Source organism: Bufo bufo, chromosome 8, assembly GCF_905171765.1.
Source record: "Bufo bufo chromosome 8, aBufBuf1.1, whole genome shotgun sequence".
NCBI lineage: Eukaryota > Metazoa > Chordata > Amphibia > Anura > Bufonidae > Bufo > Bufo bufo.
The window spans coordinates 22,280,938-22,305,194 of NC_053396.1; the positions used below are offsets into that span (position 1 = coordinate 22,280,938).

The following is a 24,257-nucleotide window of genomic DNA, read 5'->3' on the forward strand; positions in this document are numbered from 1 at the left end:
AGTTTGTAAAGTAAACAGTTGAGGCCAACGTATCATTAAGTCATTAGGCCTGCTGAGAAATATTTCATAAGGACAGAGTTGGGAAAGTACAGCTCCCTTAGGACAAGGAGGTGGGGGGGGGGGGGGGGGGCTCGGCATATGACATATATAAAAGGGAAGGGTATTGGCTATAACTTTATTTTAAATGTACTTGTGGCTTCTGGAAGACCGGTGTAAACTTCTTGAGGCCGCCATGAGTGTGCCAGTACTACTACTGCTGGGAATGGTGTCCGGGCTCTGTAGCAGTGATCAGTCATGTCCGGGTGAGTACTTCATGAGCAACTGATCATTACTCTTTAGGCTGTGTTCACAGGTTATAATATGATTCTGTAAAAAATTAAAACAACAGTAGCACAGATTTATGATACCACAGCAATTTTACGACAATATTTAAAAAATAATGCGAACAAAAGAGAAAAGCAATGCATTCACATTGTGTGAACACAGCCTTAACCACGCGTCATATATTAATAGAGTCAGAAACCAGCACAATATCAGGAAATGAACTTATACTGTGTATGAATGTATCTTGTATTTGTTCCTTTGGTCTTCATTTATTTCCATTTGTGTGTCTATTACATGCTTGTAATATTTTAGCTGTCCGTTATATGTGTGTAATTTTTTTTATTGACAGAAGTGAAAGTTTTAGGGATTGGGGACACTGACAAATTGTCGATTCTTCGAGGCTGCCCTGGTCATCCTGGCCTTCCAGGTCAAAAAGGAGATGTTGGGGCACCTGGAGAAAAAGGTTGGTACAAAGATAATAACTAATGATGTTTATGGAACTATAGAATATCGCCATATGTTTCATCTTATAAAATGTCCCTCTACGTTCAGAAATCTATGAATTTACAAAAGGTGGGCACACATACCATAGAGGTAGTCCATGCGGCTGCTATGGGGCTACAGTTTGGTTTTGAACCCGTTGTGATGGATGGTGAGATCTGGCACAGGGATGTGGTGGTGTCAAGCAGCCTAATATTTACCTTTGCTGTGGGGTTCCCATTGTCTATGTACCACGCTGCATGTAAGTCTATTGTATTGCTATTTTTTTTCCAGGGCAAACAGGATCTGTGGGGGGACAAGGAAAAGTTGGACCTTCAGGAGAAAAAGGTTAGTAAAGAACTTTTACACATAATAATATATTACAATGTGAAATTCAGATAAATCTGTATTCTTTCGTTAACTGGAAGCATGGCAAGGATGCCATCTTTCTGGCGCCTTCCACTTTTAAGGACTTACTTAGACATGGCTCCTGAAACTTTGCCTAAGGCTGGCCATACCTATGAGATATCTGTCAGAAAACATATCTCCATGTTCCCCTCATAAACATTCCTGCTCAGCTTGGCCAGTTCTGCATGTGTAGTGAATGGGGAGAGGGGGTAAGTTGCTGCCAGACAGATCTGGTGATGACTTATCTACTTGAGAACAAATGACTGATTTTATCTGCTTGATCCTCATCTTCCATAACCTCTTCTGGAGTGGGAGAATTGAGAACCATACATGTTACATGGTTGACGAAATCAGCAAGTATTGGCTGACATTTATCTAATGTCTATGGCCATCTTTACCATCGGCCGTTGCATTCCAAGATACATGTCACCTTTCTAAGAAGGTTCCAGGAAGCTGAGATACTGCTAGCTTTTTGGTGCTGTGACCATTTTTGTGCCCTCATAGAAGATGTGAGATGCTCATTTCTCAGCTGATAGCAGAGGGATGTTCACATGATAGCCACCGATCGGGAATGAAGGTTCGGGTTCGTTCACATGATTATTGTCCTGTGTAGAAAGGCCTTTATGCAGCTCTGCACTATAAGAACTCCACCAAACAGCTCCACATATCTCAGCTTCCTGGTGCCCTACAGTGTGGAATATTGGAGTCAGAACTCCAGTCAGTCAGAACTGATCATGTTTTATGGATTCTAAATATGTTGTCCACTTTGACATGGTTGGCCTGGCCCCACAACCAGAGGGTCAGAAGATCCTATGCTAAACCCAGGCTCTGATACAATAACGAGCTCAAGTTCTCATATAGTTGGTGAAGATTAGTGTTGATCGCAAATATTTTAATCGTGAATTTTTATTGCGAATATCAGCACTTCAAGAATTTGCAAAAGTGTAGAATATAGTGCTATATATTCATAATCACAAATATTCTAGATTTTTTTTTTAGCACTAGATAAACCTATAATCTTTTTTTTATTTATTGTATATAGCTTCTCTTTATCCTTATTATGCTATTTATCATCCATACCTTTTTATTCTATAATTATTTTACATATCATTAACAATATCTTTTTATAGATGCTATATTATTTTATTTTTAAAATAAATCATTCCCTATAACACACAAATTTTAAATTTTTGTCACCCTAATGATAATGATCTAGGTTCGCAGGTCCCCCAAGCTATCCAAGCGACTTTGAGGCTTACTGGTTCTCAGTCACACGAGAGCTAGTCTGGAATGTCTCATTGTACACAAGGCTGCCATTGTAAGGTATGCTGACAGTATCTGTCTCATGGATAGATTGTCGGCTTGCACATACCCAGCTTTTGGTATACAGCTTTTGCGTGATTGTTTTTTTATAAGTAATGAAATTGTGCGTGCAAAATACATGCATATTACATTGCTAATTTTTGCAATTGCAAATTTTGGAATTTGTGAATTTATGGTGAATATTCAGCTAAAAATTCACAAAATATCATGAATTTGAATATTGCCTATTCCGCTCATCACTAGTAGAGATTCCATGGGCACTGTTATAGCAGACCAAAAAATATCAGGATGTTAATATCTTTCTTTCCAGCCTGCATTTTCGGATCTTTCAAACCATGGGCATTTTTGGTGAAGTCGGATTGTACGTTCTGCCATCTACCTGAGCGCTGAGGGGGGATATGGAAGGACAACTGCTCTAATAATACTCCTTTACATTTATATATACATCTTTTCCTTATAGGAGAGAAAGGAGAAAGAGGGGCGACTGAGCCAGTCTATGGTAAGTTAGGTGTCTAAAGACCCCATTACACGGGGAAATGATCGTCCAAGTGATCGTTCCCTATCATCATCTGTGTAAGCACGTCCATCAATCATCAACAAACGAGACAACGCTCATTTATTGTTAATCACATCTTTTTTGTGAACATAGAAATTATGGCTAGTCGGCAGCATATCCCCTTAGTTAAAGCAGAAGTGCTGCTGACAGATACGCAAACCATATGAGGACCTACGACCATCCTCATATACAAATTGAAAAATATGAGCGACTTATGGTCCCATTAGACGGGACAATTCAGCAGGCGATTGTCAGGAGGGAAACCTTCCTTTCCGGCAATCGCCTGCTCATCAGTGGAGGAGATTGATGCATTTACATGCAGCGATCTCCTCCACAGTATTCAGACAACAGAATTTTCTGCCGGCAAACGACGATTTAGATGCCTGCACAAATGATCCAATTAACTGAAGAACGAGCATTTCACTCATTCATTGGGTAATCGGCAGCACCTTTTCACCACCAGATAATCGCTAATGAGCGGATTCTTAGCCCATGTAAAAGGCCTGTTACTATATAGTATCTACATTCATTATGGCTGATTATCTGCCCGTGTAAATGGATCCTCAGTGAGAGCTGAACCTCTGCTCCACCAAGGGTCCCCTGACAATAAGTTGACCACAAGGTCTTCTGCTGCCAGGACCCAATGTGATCAGTTGTAGTTTGTAAGAGGACCTGGGAGCAAGTGTTTAGTTCCCCTAAAACAGCACCACAGGGGAGATTAAGTATTACACAGTTTCTATTGAGAGGGGTTGTTGATCCAGGGGGTTATTCTGATGCCTGATTGGAGTCGGGAAGGAATTTTTTTCCCTAAAGTGAGGAAAATTGGCTTCTACCTCACAGGGGTATTTTGCCTTCCTCAGGACCAACTTGCAGGATAACAGGCTGAACTGGATGGACAGATGTCTTTTTTCGACCTTATAAACGATGTTACTACGTAACTCAATAGTCTGTCTGTGTGCTCAGAAATGTAGGGTCTTCTGAAATGAAAGATGCTCTTTATAGCTGCTTTCTGCTCCTCATGATAGGTGACAATCCTAAATGGAGAATCCTATCCTTCTATTAACTCAAAATTAACTAAACTAATTTTTCTATATGTTTCCCAGCTGCCAGGAACTGCAAAGAAATACAACATCAGGGGGCAGTCCTCAGTGACTGGTACACCATATACCCAGATGGCAGCCGGCCCCTGAAGGTCCTGTGTGATATGGACATAGATGGTGGAGGATGGATTGTAAGTATATACAACACATGAACGGGAAGTCGCAAGGAGATAATTTATTAGGAAAATATGGATCCATTACGACCATATCATTTCCTATGGGATTAAGCCTTAGCTTAGAGGGGCTGAAACTTCATATTTTACTTTTGTATAGTTTTTATAATAATGGAAGCCTTCTAGTTGATTATATTGTTTAGACCAGAAATATTCCTTTCTTTAAATTAACTGCAATGAATAGGCATGTCCCGATTATCTGGTCGTCTCTTGCCTTTAGGTCATACAGAGACGTTGGGATGGGTCAGTAGACTTCTTCCGCACTTGGGATGCTTATAAGAAAGGCTTTGGAAGTCGGCTAAGTGAATTTTGGCTGGGGAATGAAAATATTCATCAAATATCTTCAACAGGTAATGAGGAACCTGTAAATCATCTCCTTATTGATTTTTTTCTGCTCGTAGCTGGACCCTTTACTGTGTATCAAAGGTTGAAGGGTCTATAAGTGGCTGATGCTGGCTTGTTATAGACTTGCTGACCTGGAGCGCCATTATTTCAGGGCACAGCTCATCATCTTCCCTGATTTATGAAACTATGGGAAGTAGATTAGGTTAGAGTTTTTAGAGTTGAACTTACATGAGAGCCACACTATTCTGCAGATCCCCCACCATCTCTCTCTTTGCCATACCTAATGACTATGTAGGACTAAATTAGGCCATAAACATAAGACAGCTGTTGGACTAATGCTACTCAACACCCTCCCTACCTGAATCATGATAAGTACTTCTCAGATCTGTTCTAGTAATTTCCCGGTGGGCCGATGCCCAGGAAGCCACGCAAGGCCTCCAGACAGGTACATAAAGATCTGATGCTCTCAGCATTAAATAATGTAGGGGCATCAGGCATTTATGCACCTGGCCAGCGGCTGCAGGTGCCCTCCTGAATTTAACTGTATTGCTGTCCGCAAGACGATGACAGCTTCATACTGTGTGGCTGGCGGCAGAATTTCGTGCTGCACTGTGGTATTTGGGGCGGTATTTTGCTCTGCACTACAGTACTGCTGGCCCAGCCTTCTAAGTTCGAGGTGCAGCGTACTCAAGTTAGGTGTATAAATGTTCCTGGGTGTTGTAGTGCAATAGACACTAACCTGAGACGGCTGACTTTCTGCAAGGGCAGGGGATGATAGGAAATGTTCGTGACGCCAGTGCCAATTAAACGGTGGCACGCCGTTTGCTGATAGCAGGAATAACTGAGGAACCACGTGATGTTAAAGCAGAACTCAAACTTTAGTAGTCATCATATAGGGACATTAACGGAAACGCAGTTCCTTTGCAGACAGTTGATTTTCAATACAGTTGATGCAGGCAATATATGTATAGCAAGGTGACTTCAGAGTGTTAAACACAGGACTTGTAGTACAGGCAGCTTGCACTCTATTCCTGACTGATCCTGGAACATATAAACTCTTCTCCAAGGCCCAATGCCCTAGCTCTGGCGTATATCCTTGGTTTTATCTTTATCAAGTACCTCCTCTGTTGTCTTGAGTACCTCTTGCTTTCCTTGACATGCCTCTGTCTCTCTCTCTGCTTCCTCAGACTCTAGAAACTTCTGAACTCGAGGTGTTCCTGCTTCTGCATAGATGAACTCAGGAGGGGAACCTTCTCTTTGAATCTGGAACCCGGTTACAGGGACTGCAATACCCTCTCCTGGTCTGCAGGCTTCCGGCCTGGACTTGACTCTGACATAGTCTAAACTCCAACTGCTGTAGACTGGCTTTAGACTAGACTGACTTTCCTTTCCCTGACTGGGCCTTATATAAACTAGGGCTCCCTAGCTCCCTCTAGTGACTAAGAGCTGAAATGACACCCCTAGCAGGCCTGTACATGCAAGTTTCACAGTAACAGGGAAATACATAGCATTACATTACATTACATTTTATAAAGATAACTTATACCAACTTCCCCATGAATAAGGGGGACGACAGCACACAAGTGACCCTCCTGTAGTGACGGGCATTACAGTCCCCGTACACTACATACCCCACTGCTTTAAGCTGAGTACGACCTCGTACTCCATCAGGGCTCGCCCAACTGGAATCTCTACCTGAAACAGAAAAAGAGACATGCAGGCATACATATATGTAATTCATCTGCATTTACATTCATATCAGGTCCAATTGGCAAAGGTGAAGGGTGGTGACAAGGGGCGTCGTTCTCTTCTCTCAGGATAGTGAATGGAACTGGGGCGCTGACCTGGCACAGCGTAACATTATAACCAGGATAGTCCATGACAATGAATAAGTCCATAATAGAACAGCAAAATAGATAAAACAGTATAAAAGTTCTTGGAGGCTCAAAGAACAAACATGAGTCCGTACCCAGGTTATTTTCCTATTAAATCACAGAGGCTCTCGTGCGGTGGAGTCCATCTCTGGGCACATTCACTTTAAAAAGAGTAAGAATCTCAGAGGCTCAGGTTCTTTTGAGTCTGTCTCCGGGCACGGTTCCTTAGTATCAAGTTGCACAATAAAATGGTATAATATAAAACAAGTGCTGTAATACCCCTGATCAACCTGAAAAGGGGGTTAAGGTAAAAGGTGCAACAAAGGAACAGGCACAACTTGGCGTGGGATAGCAAAAGCAGGCAGGAGATCCTGGAAACAAACTTGGCTTTGTTGACCTTGTGATTTCAGTGGTTAACACCTACCACTGAGCCGTGGATGAACTGGCAGCAGCAACAAAGAACCAGGAAACATAGGACTCCTGTCCTGGAAGGGTTAATAACATCATTCTTTGATGAAATAAATCAAAGGCCTAGCAGGCTGATTCACAGGGGTATATCGTCATTACCCGGCTCTGCTGGCAAATACGGCCTGTAGTAGTCCTCTACAGGAGGATGGGCCCACATAATGGTGTTAGGGGGCAGCTGCAAGGTAAAGGGGCCCCTAATAGGTATTGGCCCCATGGGCCTAGGGGTAAACCCTTGGGTGGACCGTACTGGTCCCGGCATGATAATTGTGGGATGTAAGACAGTTGGTACCGCCGCCGCAAGCGGTCCGGTGGGCTCGGTGTAGCAACTCACAGGAATAACGGGTCTTCCTTGGGGCCTTGACGGAGCAACATTAGCAGACGGTGGTTTACGGGTGGTGACAGGCACCCTTACCTCGTCCTTCTTTGGCGGCGTCTGGATCCTGGCGGTCGCGATCTTGCGCAGCTCCCGCAACTTCTCCTCCAGCCGGACAATCTGTTCACCGATGCTCCCCGTGTCAGAGTCGCTGTCATCTGCTGGCGCCGCCGGCGCAGGTACAGTCAACGATGGCGCGGACTCGGCCTCTGCAGGTTCTGGTGATGCATCGGGTCTCCGACCCCTCCGGATGTTCTCAAAGGTATTGCGAAATCCTTTTAAGTTTTCCATATCTTGTATGGTCTTCTCCCGACGAGGCAGCTCGGGGGAAGGATAGGGGCTCACCCATTTTTCCAACACGGTTGGCTGCCAGAAGACGTTAGGCCCAATGAAGGAGCTCCGCTCCTGGAAGGCGTGATGGGCCGGCTCTGGAGAGCGTTCCGGTTCCCGCTCGCAGCCAGAGTAGTCTTCTTCTTCTGCCTCCCAGTCCTCAGGTTCTCGCTTGGGACGGGTCACAGCAGTTGCATAAGGGCCTCTCAGGCTCTCGGCAGGGGTGAACTCCACTTCCTCTCCCTCGCGGAGGCTGTGCTGATAGGAAGGGAGGTAGTCTCTCTTGACAGATCTTCTGTTAACATATAGATCTCTGCCAGTCAGGTAATCTTGTATGAACCCGTAGCCACAGGTTTTGTCAAAGGACACCACCAACCCCTTTCTCCTTTCCAGGCGGGGCTGGGTGTCGGTGTGTCGTTCATGGATAGTCTTGGTCAATTCCTCATAATAGATTTTAGTCTTTGTATTCCGCTTTATAGCGGCCCCCCGGATCTCTGCCATTAGTGAAGACCACTTGAAAGAGGGTTGAAAGAAGTATCTCCAGGAGCCATAGCAGGGCTCCGGTTCTTTCTCCCGTGGCGGGCAGGCGGGTTTCTCCGGTCCCGGAGAGTAGGCCGGTAGAGCCTCCTCTGGCTCTACACCAATATCATTCATTTTTGGGATCTCAGGCGCGGACGTTGCAGCAAAGCTCTGTTCACTCTCCAACATGCTCGATCCTTCTCTGGAGAGCGATAGGGTCGCGTCAATTAGATCAGCCAGCTCCTCCCATTGCACTGGGAGGCCGCCCCCCAGGTATTCCAGTATATGGAAGGCGGAGTCTATGCTAGCCGACATGCAAATGTCCAGATAAGCAGTGGCGCCTGACCTTGAACTCCTTCCCGCTATTTCCTCAGAAAGGCGCCAATTTTTCCCGCCTTTTCGGGACGAAGATGACGCAACAGTTATTTCAGTAGCCTCAGCAGCCATCTTTGGGTATAAACGCTGTCTATTCACTGACAGCAAGCAGGATGATGAAAAGTCCACAAAACCACACTCCGATGTGGCGATTTCCTTCCTCTTGATAGCGCAACACTGCACAGCGCTTTTTGGAGGTTTTAGGCACACTTTGGGTATGATTTTCAGTCCACAAAGTCCACTTTAATAAAACAGGCAATTTGTCACTTTGGTCACAGGGCAACTGTATAAGGCACAAAGTTCACTCTTCTTGCACTGGAAAGCGTGCGTATCCTGTTCGTGACGCCAAAAGAGAGGTGCAGCGTACTCAAGTTAGGTGTATAAATGTTCCTGGGTGTTGTAGTGCAATAGACACTAACCTGAGACGGCTGACTCTCTGCAAGGGCAGGGGATGATAGGAAATGTTCGTGACGCCAGTGCCAATTAAACGGTGGCACGCCGTTTGCTAATAGCAGGAATAACTGAGGAACCACGTGATGTTAAAGCAGAACTCAAACTTTAGTAGTCATCATATAGGGACATTAACGGAAACGCAGTTCCTTTGCAGACAGTTGATTTTCAATACAGTTGATGCAGGCAATATATGTATAGCAAGGTGACTTCAGAGTGTTAAACACAGGACTTGTAGTACAGGCAGCTTGCACTCTATTCCTGACTGATCCTGGAACATATAAACTCTTCTCCAAGGCCCAATGCCCTAGCTCTGGCGTATATCCTTGGTTTTATCTTTATCAAGTACCAAGTTGTCTTGAGTACCTCTTGCTTTCCTTGACATGCCTCTGTCTCTCTCTCTGCTTCCTCAGACTCTAGAAACTTCTGAACTCGAGGTGTTCCTGCTTCTGCATAGATGAACTCAGGAGGGGAACCTTCTCTTTGAATCTGGAACCCGGTTACAGGGACTGCAATACCCTCTCCTGGTCTGCAGGCTTCCGGCCTGGACTTGACTCTGACATAGTCTAAACTCCAACTGCTGTAGACTGGCTTTAGACTAGACTGACTTTCCTTTCCCTGACTGGGCCTTATATAAACTAGGGCTCCCTAGCTCCCTCTAGTGACTAAGAGCTGAAATGACACCCCTAGCAGGCCTGTACATGCAAGTTTCACAGTAACAGGGAAATACATAGCATTACATTACATTACATTTTATAAAGATAACTTATACCAACTTCCCCATGAATAAGGGGGACGACAGCACACAAGTGACCCTCCTGTAGTGACGGGCATTACAGTCCCCGTCAGTGGCGTACCTACCATATAGGCAGACCACGCAGCTGCTATGGGGCCCGTGAGGAAGAGGGGCCCGCAGTGGAGGAGAGGCCCCGCCCCCTAATTGCTCCGGTCTATCTTTCTAAAGCTAAAGGACCTTTGATGATGTCATCACAGGTCCTGTAAGGGAACTGCACAGTTTAAAGTGTAGTTCCCAGGTTAGAACAGTACATCTGCCAGGACCTGTGATGACATCATCTTCAGCATCACAGGTCCTGCAGGATCTAGCAAAGGAACTGCACCAAAAATGGTGTAGTTCCTAGGTTTGAAAGGTACATCTGCCAGGACCTGTGATGACATCATCACAGGTCCTTCAACCCCTAACAGTAAGTATTAGAAGTTCACAATCAGCTCTGCATTGATCCATACAGACTGGAATAGAGTGGTAAGAGGAGGTCCTCCACTTCTTGTCATTTACCCCCCCCCCCCCCCCCCATGCCCTGTTTTTACTGATTGCACACTCATGTATAATACTTCAGACAGGTACAGTGACCACTACCTCATGTACCTCCCACACAGTGACCATAATGCATAACTGACCACATATTTCTATAAACAATGCATCTACAGTATTATACCTTGTATGCCTCACATCTATATATATATATATATATATATATATATACACACACACACACACACACTGCATATATTAAACAGTATTATAGATGCAATATATACAGATATATAATATATATTGCAGTGTACTGATATGTGAGGTACGAGGTATAATATATGCAGTGTGTATAGATATATTGTATATACAGCAGTGGATTGATATGTTAGGTACGAGGTATAATAGATGAAGTGTGTACAGGTATATTGTATATACAGTATTGGATTGATATGTGAGGTACGAGCTGTAATTTATACCTCACATATCAGTACACTGCTATATATACAATATATCTGTACACACTGCATCTAGTATACCTCGTACCTCACATTACACTACTGTATATACTATATATCTGTACAGACTGCATATAATATACCCTGTACTGCACATATCAATACACTGCTGTATATACTATATACCTGTACACACTGCATATATTATACCTCGTACCTCACATATCAGTACACTGCTGTATACACTATACATCTGTACACACTGCATCTATTATACCTCGTACCTCACATTACACTACTGTATATACTATATATCTGTACAGACTGCATATAATATACCCTGTACTGCACATATCAATACACTGCTGTATATACTATATACCTGTACACACTGCATATATTATACCATGTTCCTCACATATCAGTACACTGCTATACACTATACATCTGTACACACTGCATCTATTATGCCTCTTTTGTCTGCCAGGCCTGTTTTGTAATCCCAATCCGGCCCTGATGGCATAAATTATAAAACGCAGCAGCAAACATAGTTCATGGAACAAAGAGAGAGGCCTGGAATGGGTAGTGGGAGGGGCTATAAAAGGGGAATGGGGGCCCAATTTAGATTCTTGCTATGGGGCCCAGTGATTTCTATGTACGCCCCTAGTCCCCGTACACTACACTAGTCCACCCCTGCTAGTGTAACAGACAGTGGGCATGGGCCCACTGTGCCAACTAATCAGAGAGACAGGACAACACAACTTCACTGGTTAACTACTAGACAACCAAGAACTTAACACTCAGGCGCCCTTCCATTGAGGGAGCTGCCCTAATTACCCAAGGACAGCTGGGACTAGTTGCCTCCACTTGTAGAGCTTCCTAGGGGGTGAGGGTGCAGGGCCTCACAACAGACTACACTGCTCTACGTGGATGGTAATGATAAGATCCTGCCTATGATATGCTATAATGGCTGAGGAGCCTGCCAGAAACACTTTCCAATATATAGTATATGCAAGTGCCAGAGCGTAATGTGTAGTGATATAGAGAGTAAATAGGTGAAGGCTATATAAACCCTGTTTATGACTTAGTGCAGGGATGCCCAACCTGCGGCTGTCCAGCTGTTTTAAAACTACAACTCCCAGCATGCTTGAACAGCCTACATCTATTAGGGTATGCTGAGAGTTGTAGTTTTGCAATAGATGAACGGCCACAGGTTGAGCATCCCTGATCTAGTGTATTAAAACTTTTATTTAATAAAGTAAAAAACTTTATGTTTTAATACCTAGGTCATAAACAGGGTTTATATAGCTTTCAGCTATCTAGTCTCTATATATTTATTGTACCCTAGGTCGAACAGGGGGAGATCTATCCTTCCCTATGCACCTGAAAAGTGGTGGTAAAAAGTTGCATGTGCTATAAATTGACGCATCTACCACTTTTTGTCGTCCTCGCCACTTTTCTGAAAGGGGCCGTGGCAAGGGCGGGAAAGGGGGCGTGGTCATCCGCTGCAACAAATTTCAGTTTTCTGGTGTAAATGAAGCCAGAAATCTACGGCAGCTCTGAGCTGTTAGGCGCACGGACTACAGGAGGATGCGCCTAATTTAGGCGCATCCTCCAGCAACTCAGGGGATATCAAGACAGGCGCAGAAAACGCCAGTCTTGATGAATCTCCCCCATTTTAGAACAGGATGCTGGTGGCCATTTTAAATGATTCCTACAGAACCCCTTTAAAGGGAACCTGTCATGTGGATATTTGATTATAATCTAACTAATTATATACATTCATTAACTACTAAAAAGTACCTTAGATGTATTCACTTACTGGTGTGACAGATGGTTACCTTATAATATACACACAAAGATGCCGCATGCTAATGAGCTGATTTGAGTCCAGCGTGATGTCATTGAGTCCAGCGTATGTTTAATTCAGAGCTATAGCCACTCCCCTGCCCACCTGCTGCTGGTTCATATGGAAACAAACTGTCATTCAGCAGCAGGTGGGCGGGGAGAGTCAGGAGCTCATAAATATTCATGACTCATCATTATCAGCTGGAGCTTTTCAATACAAGATGTTGGCAGATTGACTGGGTCAATTAAAGAAAGTGACCCAGCATTTTGCTAAGAGAATCAATCACTTATTTATGTTGCCCTTAGTTAGGACACCATAAAACTGGTGACAGGTTCCCTTTAAGTACCCTGGGACAGCCAGTAAAATGTAGGGGAAGACTTAGGTCATGCAGGCATTGGCCCGTTCAGGAAGCACGCACATGCCGTATGAGAGCAGGAAAAAGACTGTGCAGAAGACAATTCAGCGGCCATCCTTGCTATGGGAGAGATGGGAGAGGACGAGCAGAGACAGAGGCGACTGGCCAGTACGGAAGAGGTGAGTAAGACAGCGTCCATTCCCGCCCAGGAGAGCGGAACATTGGTGGGCATGGACCATCGTGCTAACATCTGGTCCTAAGACCAGGTATTTAACAGAGCCCCTGGCTTGCATGTAGGGACCTATCCCAGATCTCTGCTGCACTTATGGTTGCACAGACTGGTTACTCTGAGTCTACAGTGTGGTCTTCTCTATGTTGTGGGAATGAGGTGAGTTTTGGAAATGCTCTTCAAGCTCAGGGCCATGCTTTTGTAGCCATTTTAGATTCTAATTTCTATATGCCCTGTGTATATCTTTTTCTAGGAACATGGGAATTACGTGTTGATCTACAAGATTTTGAAGGTAAAATGGTGTTTGCCAAGTATGCAAGCTTCAAAGTATTGGATGAATCTGAGAAATACAAATTATTAATAGGACCGTTTCAAGAAGGAACTGCAGGTGAGAGACAATTTAGCCAGAATGTCCTTCACAGAGGTTGGTTTAAAAGGGTTTTCTGAAATGTTAATACTGATGACCTATCCTCTGGATAGGTCATCAGTATCTGATCAGTGGGAGACCAATCAGCTGAAGATAGGTCATCAGTAAAAAAATCTCAGAAAACCCTTTTAAATTCATAAAAAAATAACCTCTAGTATACTGACTAGAAGGAAGCAGTAGGCCTACAGGTGGCCCTGAAATAATATGACATTTGGGAAAATACAGTGCTGTCCCTCTGATAAATTAATTGTTCAAGTTAAATTCTGACTTCGCGATATTGGCATTCTACTCTTCCACATTGGTGGGCATCTTGCAAAAGTGGTTCTGCTGCCTCAATGGTTGTCACTTTGGCAGTACCTTCTCAGCAACACTCATTTGTTAAGGAAAGGAAAATTGCCAGCAAAGGTCTACAGCAGGAGAGCCATTCTATGTCGGCTTCCTAGACCCCTATAGGACATGGGACAATGATAGAATATTGGGCCCACAATCTTATATCTACTATAGTGAATCCTTAGGTTTTTAAGGAGTTGTTCTGTTTCCCTATTAGGGAATTCTAATTATCCGCTGTTCAAGATCTTCATCTCCAGAGTGAAGCGATTATAATGAGTGTCTCTCACTCTGGAGGACTTGTCCTGTCCTGTAAGACACAGACAACCCATTAGTTTGAATAGGCACTGTGCAATGCTTCACTTCCCCTGTGGTGGCGCTGAAGGGAAACTGAGCAATTACTGCCAGACCTCCCCACCAACTATGTGGTTTCCTTATTGTCAAAGGACCATTTCTAACAAGCAGGGAATGTTCAAAGCAGAGAACCCCTTTAAGTGGAATTAAACATTGTAAAGTGGCTGCAATGGGGAAAGGAGTTCCAGTCCTGGTTGGATCCATTCTCTTTGTTACAAGGTGAGAGAACAAAAAAGGGGATGGGGAACTCGCTCAAGGGTGATGGAAAAGGAAGGAAAGGAAAAGCCTTTGGGTATGATGACATGGATGCGGCCAAATCCCAATGGCAACATGGCCGCCCCATGTGGTCGCACCCTTTCTGTCCTTGATGGTAAAACTATAATTTGTGGTGCATTTTGAACTTTGCAACTGGGCTCTACCTCTTCTAGGTGCATCTCTACTTGTATAAAGTGGAGTTTTCGGTAGAATAAAGTCAATAGATGTGAGGATGTAGACTGATGACTCTTAAATCATTCTGGTATTTGTCTCTGTCATTTTGCAGGAGATTCTATGGGAGGTCTAAACAACATGAAGTTTAGTACTAAAGATGAAGACAACGACATTCATGAGCGCAGTTGTTCATCACTGTATAAAGGCGGCTGGTGGTATAGCAATTGTCACAGTGCCAACCTTAATGGACTCTACCACCTAGGAGAGCACACATCTAGTGCAGATGGCATCAACTGGAATACTGCCAGAGGGTATAAATACTCGTACAAGCATGCAGAAATGAAGATTAGGCCTGTTTAGATGGAGGAACAGTCCCAGAAATTTGTGGATTTTCAACTATTTGTTCAAAATTTCTTGTATTGATTTTATAAGAGTCTTGATGGATGTTAAAACACACACTGGAGGTGCCCCTAGCTGCACGGGCCTGGTGGGTGAAGGGATCGGTTTGGCTGCAGTAGGCTGTGTATACTGGCTGCTTGGTCATAGCCTTAGCTAGGCTTTCCTTCACCTGCGGAGACCATTATGTTCTGTGCTGTAGGCCTGTATCTAAATACCCTGACCAATGTGCGGTGGCCCAGCACCCAGTGCAAATGTCTCACCAGCTTCTCTTCCCCATAGATAGTCCTTGTAAATAGCTCCCTGTAATTCACACAACCGTGCCATTTTTTCAGTTCCGCAAATTGCGGATTCGCAAAATACGGATGCCGCCTGTGTGCCTTTCGCAATTTGCGGAACGGAACAGGAGGCCCATTATAGAAATGCCTATTCTTGTCTGCAAAACAGACAAGAATAGAACACGACTCATAATTTTTGCGGGGCCACGGAACGGAGCAACGAATGCAGATAGCATACGGAGTGCTGTCCGCATCTTTTGTGGCCCCTTTGAAGTGAATGGGTCCGCATCCGAGCTGCGGCTCGGATGCGGATTAAAACCTTGGTCGTGTGAATGAGCCCTAACTCTGGTTCTAGGTAGGACTGGGAAAGTGTAGACATCCTGGGCCCAAGTGGAAAAGCAATGACTGGACCTCCAAATACCGTAACTAACGATGACTCCATATGAAACCATTTCTAATGCTGATATCCTATATATAAAATGTATGTAAAACAGTAAATCTATGACATTCCTTTATTTTCATTGACTGCTTTACTGATATGAGTTTAAGGAACTTCTTCTGATTAAAACAGGATCATGGGCCTCATATGTCACAACTGTCTACACAACCTCCCTCACCGACCATGTGCCATTCATAATTCAATTTATAATAATAGTCATATTTTTTGTGTCAGTGCTTCCCATAAGGAGAGCCCCATCTCCTCCTGTTTATGGGGAAACTCTGATTGTCACGTAGTATTAGGCCGGGATACAGTATCGGACTGGGGTACTTAGGGCCCACCAGTGTTACTGATTCTGGGGGCCCACCTTAGGGCTCCTGCACACAAACTGATTTTTTTCCATGTCCGTACCGTTCTCTTCACTTCAATGGGGCAGCAAAAAATAAAATGATGACTCCGTGTGCATTCCGTGTCTGTATGTCCGCATGGCCGTTCTGCAAAATGATAGAACATGTCCTATTATTGTCCACATCACAGACAAGGATCGGACGGTTCTATTAGAGGCCGGCTGTTCTGTTCCGCATAATGTGGAATGTACACACCCGGTATCCATGTTTTGCGGATCCGTAATTTGCAGACTGCAAAACATCCAAGGGTCGTGTGCATGAGGCCTAACAGGGATAACAGAAATATTAAAGATGAAGTATGATGGCGGACATTCACAGCAACATGCACAAACATACATGTGGCAGAATTTACACATATATGGATACAGGGGCGTACATAGAAATCACTGGGCCCCATGGCAAGAATCTGAATTGGGCCCCCTTGTGAGTGACCCATCGCACCCCTCAGGGTACGTGCACATCTACTGCAGAGGTTCCAGAAAAAGCCTCCGTTGCAGATTCTAGAAAAAACAAAGGGAAAAACAATCTTGAATGACCCCATTATTGTGAATGGATGGGGCAGGTGCCAGCAGTGTTTGGCATATGCTGGATCTGGCGATTCTGGTATTCTGCTGGTATGCTGGAACAGAATACCAAAATCTGATCACAAGTGATTACCAAGCCTTACCCGATGAATTGTGCCCACTGCTGCTGCTACTTTTTATATAGTCTCATCCTTCCCCCATGGACTGTGCCCGCTGCTGCTTCACCTCCTCCCCGATGCTGACTTACTGTTTGTGCTGCTGGCAGAGCCCGGTCAGGGCCGGGGGCAGATCTTCACAGCAGTAGTCTGGACTGGTGACGGTGCGGGATCAGGTCAGGTCTGGACTGGTCAGTCAGGTCACAGTGTGACGCGTGCTGGCAGAGGAAGAGGACAGGGGCATTTTCCAAAGTGCAGACACAGAAATCTAAAGGATTTTATCCAGTCACAACTGATGTTTTTCTGACTGGTGCAGAACCCCCTAATACACACCTCAGCTGCTGCAGAACCTCATAACACACACCTCAGCTGCTGCAGAACCCCCTAATACACACCTCAGCTGCTGCAGAACCTCCTAATACACACCTCAGCTGCTGAAGAACCTCCTAATACACACCTCAGCTGCTGCAGAACCTCATAACACACACCTCAGCTGCTGCAGAACCTCATAATACACACCTCAGCTGCTGCAGAACCTCCTAATACACACCTCAGCTGCTGCAGAACCTCCTAATACACACCTCAGCTGCTGAAGAACCCCCTAATACACACCTCAGCTGCTGCAGAACCTCCTAATACACACCTCAGCTGCTGCAGAACCTCCTAATACACACCTCAGCTGCTGCAGAACCTCCTAATACACACCTCAGCTGCTGCAGAACCTCCTAATACACACCTCAGCTGCTGCAGAACCTCATAACACACACCTCAGCTGCTGCAGAACCTCATAATACACACCTCAGCTGCTGCAGAACCTCATAATACACACCTCAGCTGCTGCAGAACCTCCTAATACACACCTCAGCTGCTGAAGAACCCCCTAATACACACCTCAGCTGCTGCAGAACCTCCTAATACACACCTCAGCTGCTGCAGAACCTCCTAATACACACCTCAGCTGCTGCAGAACCTCCTAATACACACCTCAGCTGCTGCAGAACCTCCTAATACACACCTCAGCTGCTGCAGAACTTCATAATACACACCTCAGCTGCTGCAGATTCTCCTAATACACACCTCAGCTGCTGCAGAACCTCCTAATACACACCTCAGCTGATGCAGAACCTCCTAATACACACCTCAGCTGATGTAGAACTTCCTAATACACACCTCAGCTGCTGCAGAACCTCCTAATACACACCTCAGCCACTACAGAACATCATTTTACACACCTCAGCTGCTGCAGAACCTCCTAATACACACCTCAGCTGCTGCAGAACTTCATAATACACACCTCAGCTGCTGCAGAACCTCATAATCTGATGCTAGAGAACATAAAAGGCTTTGGCCACATCTGTAGTAAGAGGTAAAATGGAGAGAACTACAACTCCCAGCATGTCCAGGCTGTTATTACCAGATACAAGTAGATATTACACAGAGTTCACATCACCGTTTAGTTTTCCGTTCTTCTGATCCGTCAGATGAACAGAAAAATAAAGAAAAAATGGGTCCTGTATTTCAAGCATCAGTTCTGCACATTTGGCATCCATTTAAGCCATTTCTGTCGGAGATCCGTTATTTTAGATGGAAAATAGTCCTGCACGCAAAACAGAAAACTAAACGGTGATGTGAACCCAGCCTAAGAAGAGAGAACTACAACTCCCAGCATGTCCAGATTATTATAGGACATCATCTAGTTGTACTAGGTGAAAGCTTTAAAAAGAAATAACTATAACCCCCAGTATGGCCAGACTTATTATGGGGCATCAGTATACATTACAGAGAGGGGGTATAAGAGGAGAGAACTACAACTCCCAGCATTGCTAAACTGTACTAGGGCATAAATTGAAATTACATGGAGAGGGATATAATAGGACAGAAGAAATACAACTCCCAGCATTACCAGACTGTACTAGGGCATACATTTAAATTACATAGAGAGGGATATAATAGGAGAGAACTACAACTCCCAGCTTTTCTAGGATGTTATGGGTTATCCCAGAAAACCACTAAACTCTCCTCCAGGCACCACACAGAAGCTCTGCCCCCTCACAGGGATATGCCACAGATCTTTCACCAGTCCTCTGCATTGATCACATGATGATATCACCAAAGGTCCTTTAGACTTCTGCTGCTTTGCTATTCCTTGGCTTTCTGCACTGGTCACATGGTTGATGACATCACCAAAGGTCCTTCTCCACGTCTTACATTCTCAGGTAGCCATACAAGTGTAATTAGTGGGCGGGGCCTATCCTCCACTGCGGGCTCCCTTCCCCCAGGGGCCCGATAGCAGCTGCGTGGTCTGCCTCTATTGGAGGTACACCACTGTATGGATATCCTGCATGTAACGGATCTCCTTCCGTTAATAGACGCTTCCTAGCTTGCGCCGAGGACCACAAGCACCGCACTGGACACCACAACCACCGTAGCTTAACTGGAGCCGCGCCGTCTTCCTTCCACCCTGAATGAACCTCCAGCATTCAGGACCGTGTGGGAAAGATCTCTCCTCCAGGGAATATGCAGAGCATAGCAATCCCAGCGTGATACAGCAATTCCCTCCAATAACGAGACAAAGCTACGTTTTGAGGGATCAAGAAGAACATGAACACTTTATTGAGGGCTACCCGCCCGTATTTATGCAGGTCCCCATCTGGTGTACACGCCCCTAGGGGACCCTAGGGGACCAGAAGGAGGACTGTGACACAGGACAGACACGTAGCACTCAGGATACACAGACACAACACATCCCCCAATGCATCATGGTTTCCTCCTCTCTGCCCTGGAGACACCCGAAGAGCAATTCAATTATCTCTCAGGGCAAAGGGAAATCACCAATACACATGTGGGAACAACAGGACAGGAATCACCACCCAACACACAATGTCACACCCTCACAGCAAACACAGACATTTAACCTATTCCCAGATAGCTCAAGTCTGAGGGCATATCATTAGGTGAATGCCGCTCAGGGTACACAAATACAATAAAATTAGCTATCTGGGTGCCATTTTGTTTAATTCATATGGATGGGTCTGTCACAAATTCCAACCGCGTTCGGTCCTATTAACAGTCCAGACATGCGGCATAGTTCTGTTACCCTGTTCTTGAAGGGTAATATGTCAGGGGCCATAGTCGTAGGGCAGGAGGCTAGCCATAAGTTTTCTACAATGCCCAGTGGCAAATGGCAGTTTGGATAACTGTCGTATATATTTTTTTGGAGTATTGGATTGTGGTGATTAACCTCTTCAGGACACATGACGTACCGGTACGTCATGTTGTCCTGGTACTTAAGGACACATGACGTACCGATACGTCATGTATGGTTCCGATCACCGCCGCCCGGCGGGCGGTGTTCAGAACCCGGTGCCTGCTCAAATCATTGAGCAGGCACCGTGGCTAGATGCGCTGGGGGGTATTGAGACCCCCCCCCCCCCATGTAGGCGATCGCAGCAAACCGCAGGTCATTTCAGACCTGCGGTTTGCTGCGGTTTCGGAAGTTTCTGATCCCCCCGGTCTGTGACCGCGGGGATCAGAAACTTCAAATAAGCTTAATTTTAATGTTTAACCCCCCCTGCTGCCCTCTTTGTTATCTGCCGGCAGGCGCAGCGGGAAGGGGGTGCAGGGAGTGCGGCAGGAAGGGCGGGCGGCGGGGCGAGCGGTGCTTGGGGGGCGGGCAGGCATGCGATCATCTGCCCGCCCCCTCTCTCAGGATGGCCGAGCGGTTTGCAGAGTGTCAGCACATTGCTGACACTCTGCTCGAAATGCATGACATCTGTGCTGGCACAGATGCCATGCGTTTAACCCCTTCCATGCCGCGGTCCATAGGGACCGCTGTATGGAAAAGGTTAAGAGGGAGGGAGCTCCCTCCCTCTCCCATCGGGGGCTGTTGTGCCTTTTCAGCCCCCGATGGGAGAGGGAGGGGCCCCCCTCCCACCCATCACCCACTGCTCTGCTGTGGCAGCGAGTGATGGGTACCATGGCAACCGGACACCTTCACAGGCGTCTGGCTGTCCATGGTACTGATCAGAGGCTGTCCATGGTGCTGATCAGACTTTGTAAAGTGAAAATACAGTACAGTACACTATATAGTGTACTGTACTGTATTATACAGACATCAGACCCACTGGATCTTCAAGAACCAAGTGGGTTTGGGTCAAAAGAAAGTAAAAAAAAGTGAAAAAAAAGTAAAAATCAAAAAACACATTTATCACTGATTAAAAATGAAAAAAATAAAATTCCCTACACATGTTTGATATCACCGCGTCCGTAACGACCTGATCTATAAAACGGTCATGTTACTTTACCCGAACGGTGAATGCCATAAAAATAAAAAATAAAAAACTATGATGAAATTGAAATTTTGCCCACCTTACTTCCCAAAAAAGGTAATAAAAGTGATCAAAAAAGTCGTATGTATGCCAAAATAGTACCAATCAAACCATCACCTCATCCCGCAAAGAATGAGACCCTACCTAAGATAATCGCCCAAAAACTGAAAAAACTATGGCTCTCAGAATATGGAGACACTAAAACATGATTTTTTTGTTTTTGTTTTAAAAATGAAATCATTGTGTAAAACTTACATAAATAAAAAAAATAGTATACATATTAGGTATCGCCGCGTCCGTGACAACCTGCTCTATAAAAATATTACATGATCTAACCCCTCAGGTGAATACCGTAAAATAAACAAAAAAAACGGTGTAAAAAAAGCCATTTTTTGTCACCTTACATCACAAAAAGTGTAATAGCAAGCGATCAAAAATTCATATGCACCCCAAAATAGTGCCAATCAAACCGTCATCTCATCCCGCAAAAATCATACCCTACCCAAGATATTTGCCCAAAAACTGAAAAAACTATGGCTCTCAGACTATGGAGACACTAAAACATGATTTTTTTTGTTTAAAAAATGATATCATTGTGTAAAACATAAATAAAAAAATAGTATACATCTTAGGTATCACCGCATCCATGACAACCTGGTCTATAAAAATATCACATGATCTAACCTGTCAGATGAATGTTGTAAATAACAAAAAATAAAAACGGTGCCAAAACAGCTATTTCTTGTTACCTTGCCTCACAAAAAGTGTAATATAGAGCAACCAAAAATCATATGTACCCTAAACTAGTACCAACAATACTGCCACCCTATCCCGTAGTTTCTAAAATGGGGTCACTTTTTTGGAGTTTCTACTCTAGGGGTGCATCAGGGGGGCTTCAAATGGGACATGGTGTCAAAAAAATCGGTCCAGCAAAATCTACCTTCCAAAACCGTATGTCATTCCTTTCCTTCTGCGCCCTGCCGTGTGCCCGTACAGCGGTTTACGAACACATATGGGGTGTTTCTCTAAACTACAAAATCAGAGCCATAAATATTGAGTTTTGTTTGGCTGTTAACCCTTGCTTTGTAACTGGAAAAAAATATTAAAATGGAAAATCTGCCAAAAAAGTGAAATTTTGAAATTGTATCTCTATTTTCCATTAAATCTTGTGGAACACCTAAAGGGTTAACAAAGTTTGTAAAATCAGTTTTGAATACCTTGAGGGGTGCATTTTCTTAGATGGGGTCACTTTTATGGAGTTTCTACTCTAGGGGTGCATCAGGGGGGCTTCAAATGGGACATGGTGTCAAAAAAACCAGTCCAGCAAAATCTGCCTTCCAAAAACCATAAGGCGCACCTTTCCCTCTACGCCCTACTGTGTGCCCGTACAGTAGTTTATGGCCACATATGAGGTGTTTCTGCAAACTACAGAATCGGGGCAATAAATATAGCATTTTGATTGGCTGTTAACCCTTGCTTTGTTACTGTAAAAAAATTATTAAAATGGAAAATTTGCCAAAAAATTGAAATTCACAAATTTCATCTCCATTTGCCAATAACTCTTGTGCAACACCTAAAGGGTTAACGACGTTTGTAAAATCAGTTTTGAATACCTTGAGGGGTGTAGGTTCTAGAATGGGGTCATTTTTGGGTGGTTTCTACAAACCGGATTCCAAAAAAGTTGGGACACTAAACAAATTGTGAATAAAAACTGAATGCAATGATGTGGAGATGGCAAATGTCAATATGTTATTTGTAATAGAACGTAGATGACAGATCAAACGTTTAATCCGAGTAAATGTATCATTTTAAAGGAAAAATACGTTGATTCAAAATTTCACGGTGTCAACAAATCCCCAAAAAGTTGGGACAAGTAGCAATAAGAGGCTGGGAAAAGTAAATTTTAGCATAACGAAGAGCTGGAAGACCAATTAACACTAATTAGGTCAATTGGCAACATGATTGGGTATAAAAAGAGCTTCTCAGAGTGGCAGTGTCTCTCAGAAGCCAAGATGGGTAGAGGATCACCAATTCCCACAATGTTGCGCAGAAAGATAGTGGAGCAATATCAGAAAGGTGTTACCCAGCGAAAAATTGCAAAGACTTTGCATCTATCATCATCAACTGTGCATAACATCATCCGAAGATTCAGAGAATCTGGAACAATCTCTGTGCGTAAGGGTCAAGGCCGTAAAACCATACTGGATGCCCGTGATCTCCGGGCCCTTAAACGACACTGCACCACAAACAGGAATGCTACTGTAAAGAAAATCACAGAATGGGCTCAGGAATACTTCCAGAAACCATTGTCAGTAAACACAATCCACCGTGCCATCCGCCGTTGCCAGCTGAAACTCTACAGTGCAAAGAAGAAGCCATTTCTAAGCAAGATCCACAAGCTCAGGCGTTTTCACTGGGCCAGGGATCATTTAAAATGGAGTGTGGCAAAATGGAAGACTGTTCTGTGGTCAGACGAGTCACGATTCGAAGTTCTTTTTGGAAATCTGGGACGCCATGTCATCCGGACCAAAGAGGACAAGGACAACCCAAGTTGTTATCAACGCTCAGTTCAGAAGCCTGCATCTCTGATGGTATGGGGTTGCATGAGTGCGTGTGGCATGGGCAGCTTGCATGTCTGGAAAGGCACCATCAATGCAGAAAAATATATTCAGGTTCTAGAACAACATATGCTCCCATCCAGACGTCATCTCTTTCAGGGAAGACCCTGCATTTTTCAACAAGATAATGCCAGACCACATTCTGCATCAATCACAACATCATGGCTGCGTAGGAGAAGGATCCGGGTACTGAAATGGCCAGTCTGCAGTCCAGATCTTTCACCTATAGAGAACATTTGGCGCATCATAAAGAGGAAAGTGCAACAAAGAAGGCCCAAGACGATTGAACAGTTAGAGGCTTGTATTAGACAAGAAT

The 24,257-nt window shown here is 44.5% G+C and overlaps 1 protein-coding gene across 1 annotated transcript; it reads left to right on the forward strand.

Annotated features, from left to right (window-relative positions):
• The first annotated feature begins 195 nt into the window (after positions 1-195).
• LOC121009280 (ficolin-1-like) lies at positions 196-15,286 on the forward strand. Its single transcript, XM_040442288.1, has 8 exons — positions 196-302; positions 674-787; positions 1,099-1,152; positions 2,996-3,034; positions 4,195-4,322; positions 4,585-4,714; positions 13,513-13,647; positions 14,909-15,286. The coding sequence occupies exons 1-8, from the start codon at positions 233-235 to the stop codon at positions 15,154-15,156; spliced, it is 918 nt and encodes a 305-aa protein (XP_040298222.1). The 5' UTR covers positions 196-232; the 3' UTR covers positions 15,157-15,286.
• The last annotated feature ends 8,971 nt before the right edge of the window (positions 15,287-24,257 follow it).

Bases quoted from the DNA above. Each gene is read 5' to 3' on its own strand.
- LOC121009280 (XM_040442288.1), top strand. From the start codon at position 233: ATGAGTGTGCCAGTACTACTACTGCTGGGAATGGTGTCCGGGCTCTGT. The intron at 1,153-2,995 runs GTTAGTAAAGAA...TTTTCCTTATAG, and splicing joins TGGACCTTCAGGAGAAAAAG to GAGAGAAAGGAGAAAGAGGG. The intron at 4,323-4,584 runs GTAAGTATATAC...TCTTGCCTTTAG, and splicing joins TAGATGGTGGAGGATGGATT to GTCATACAGAGACGTTGGGA.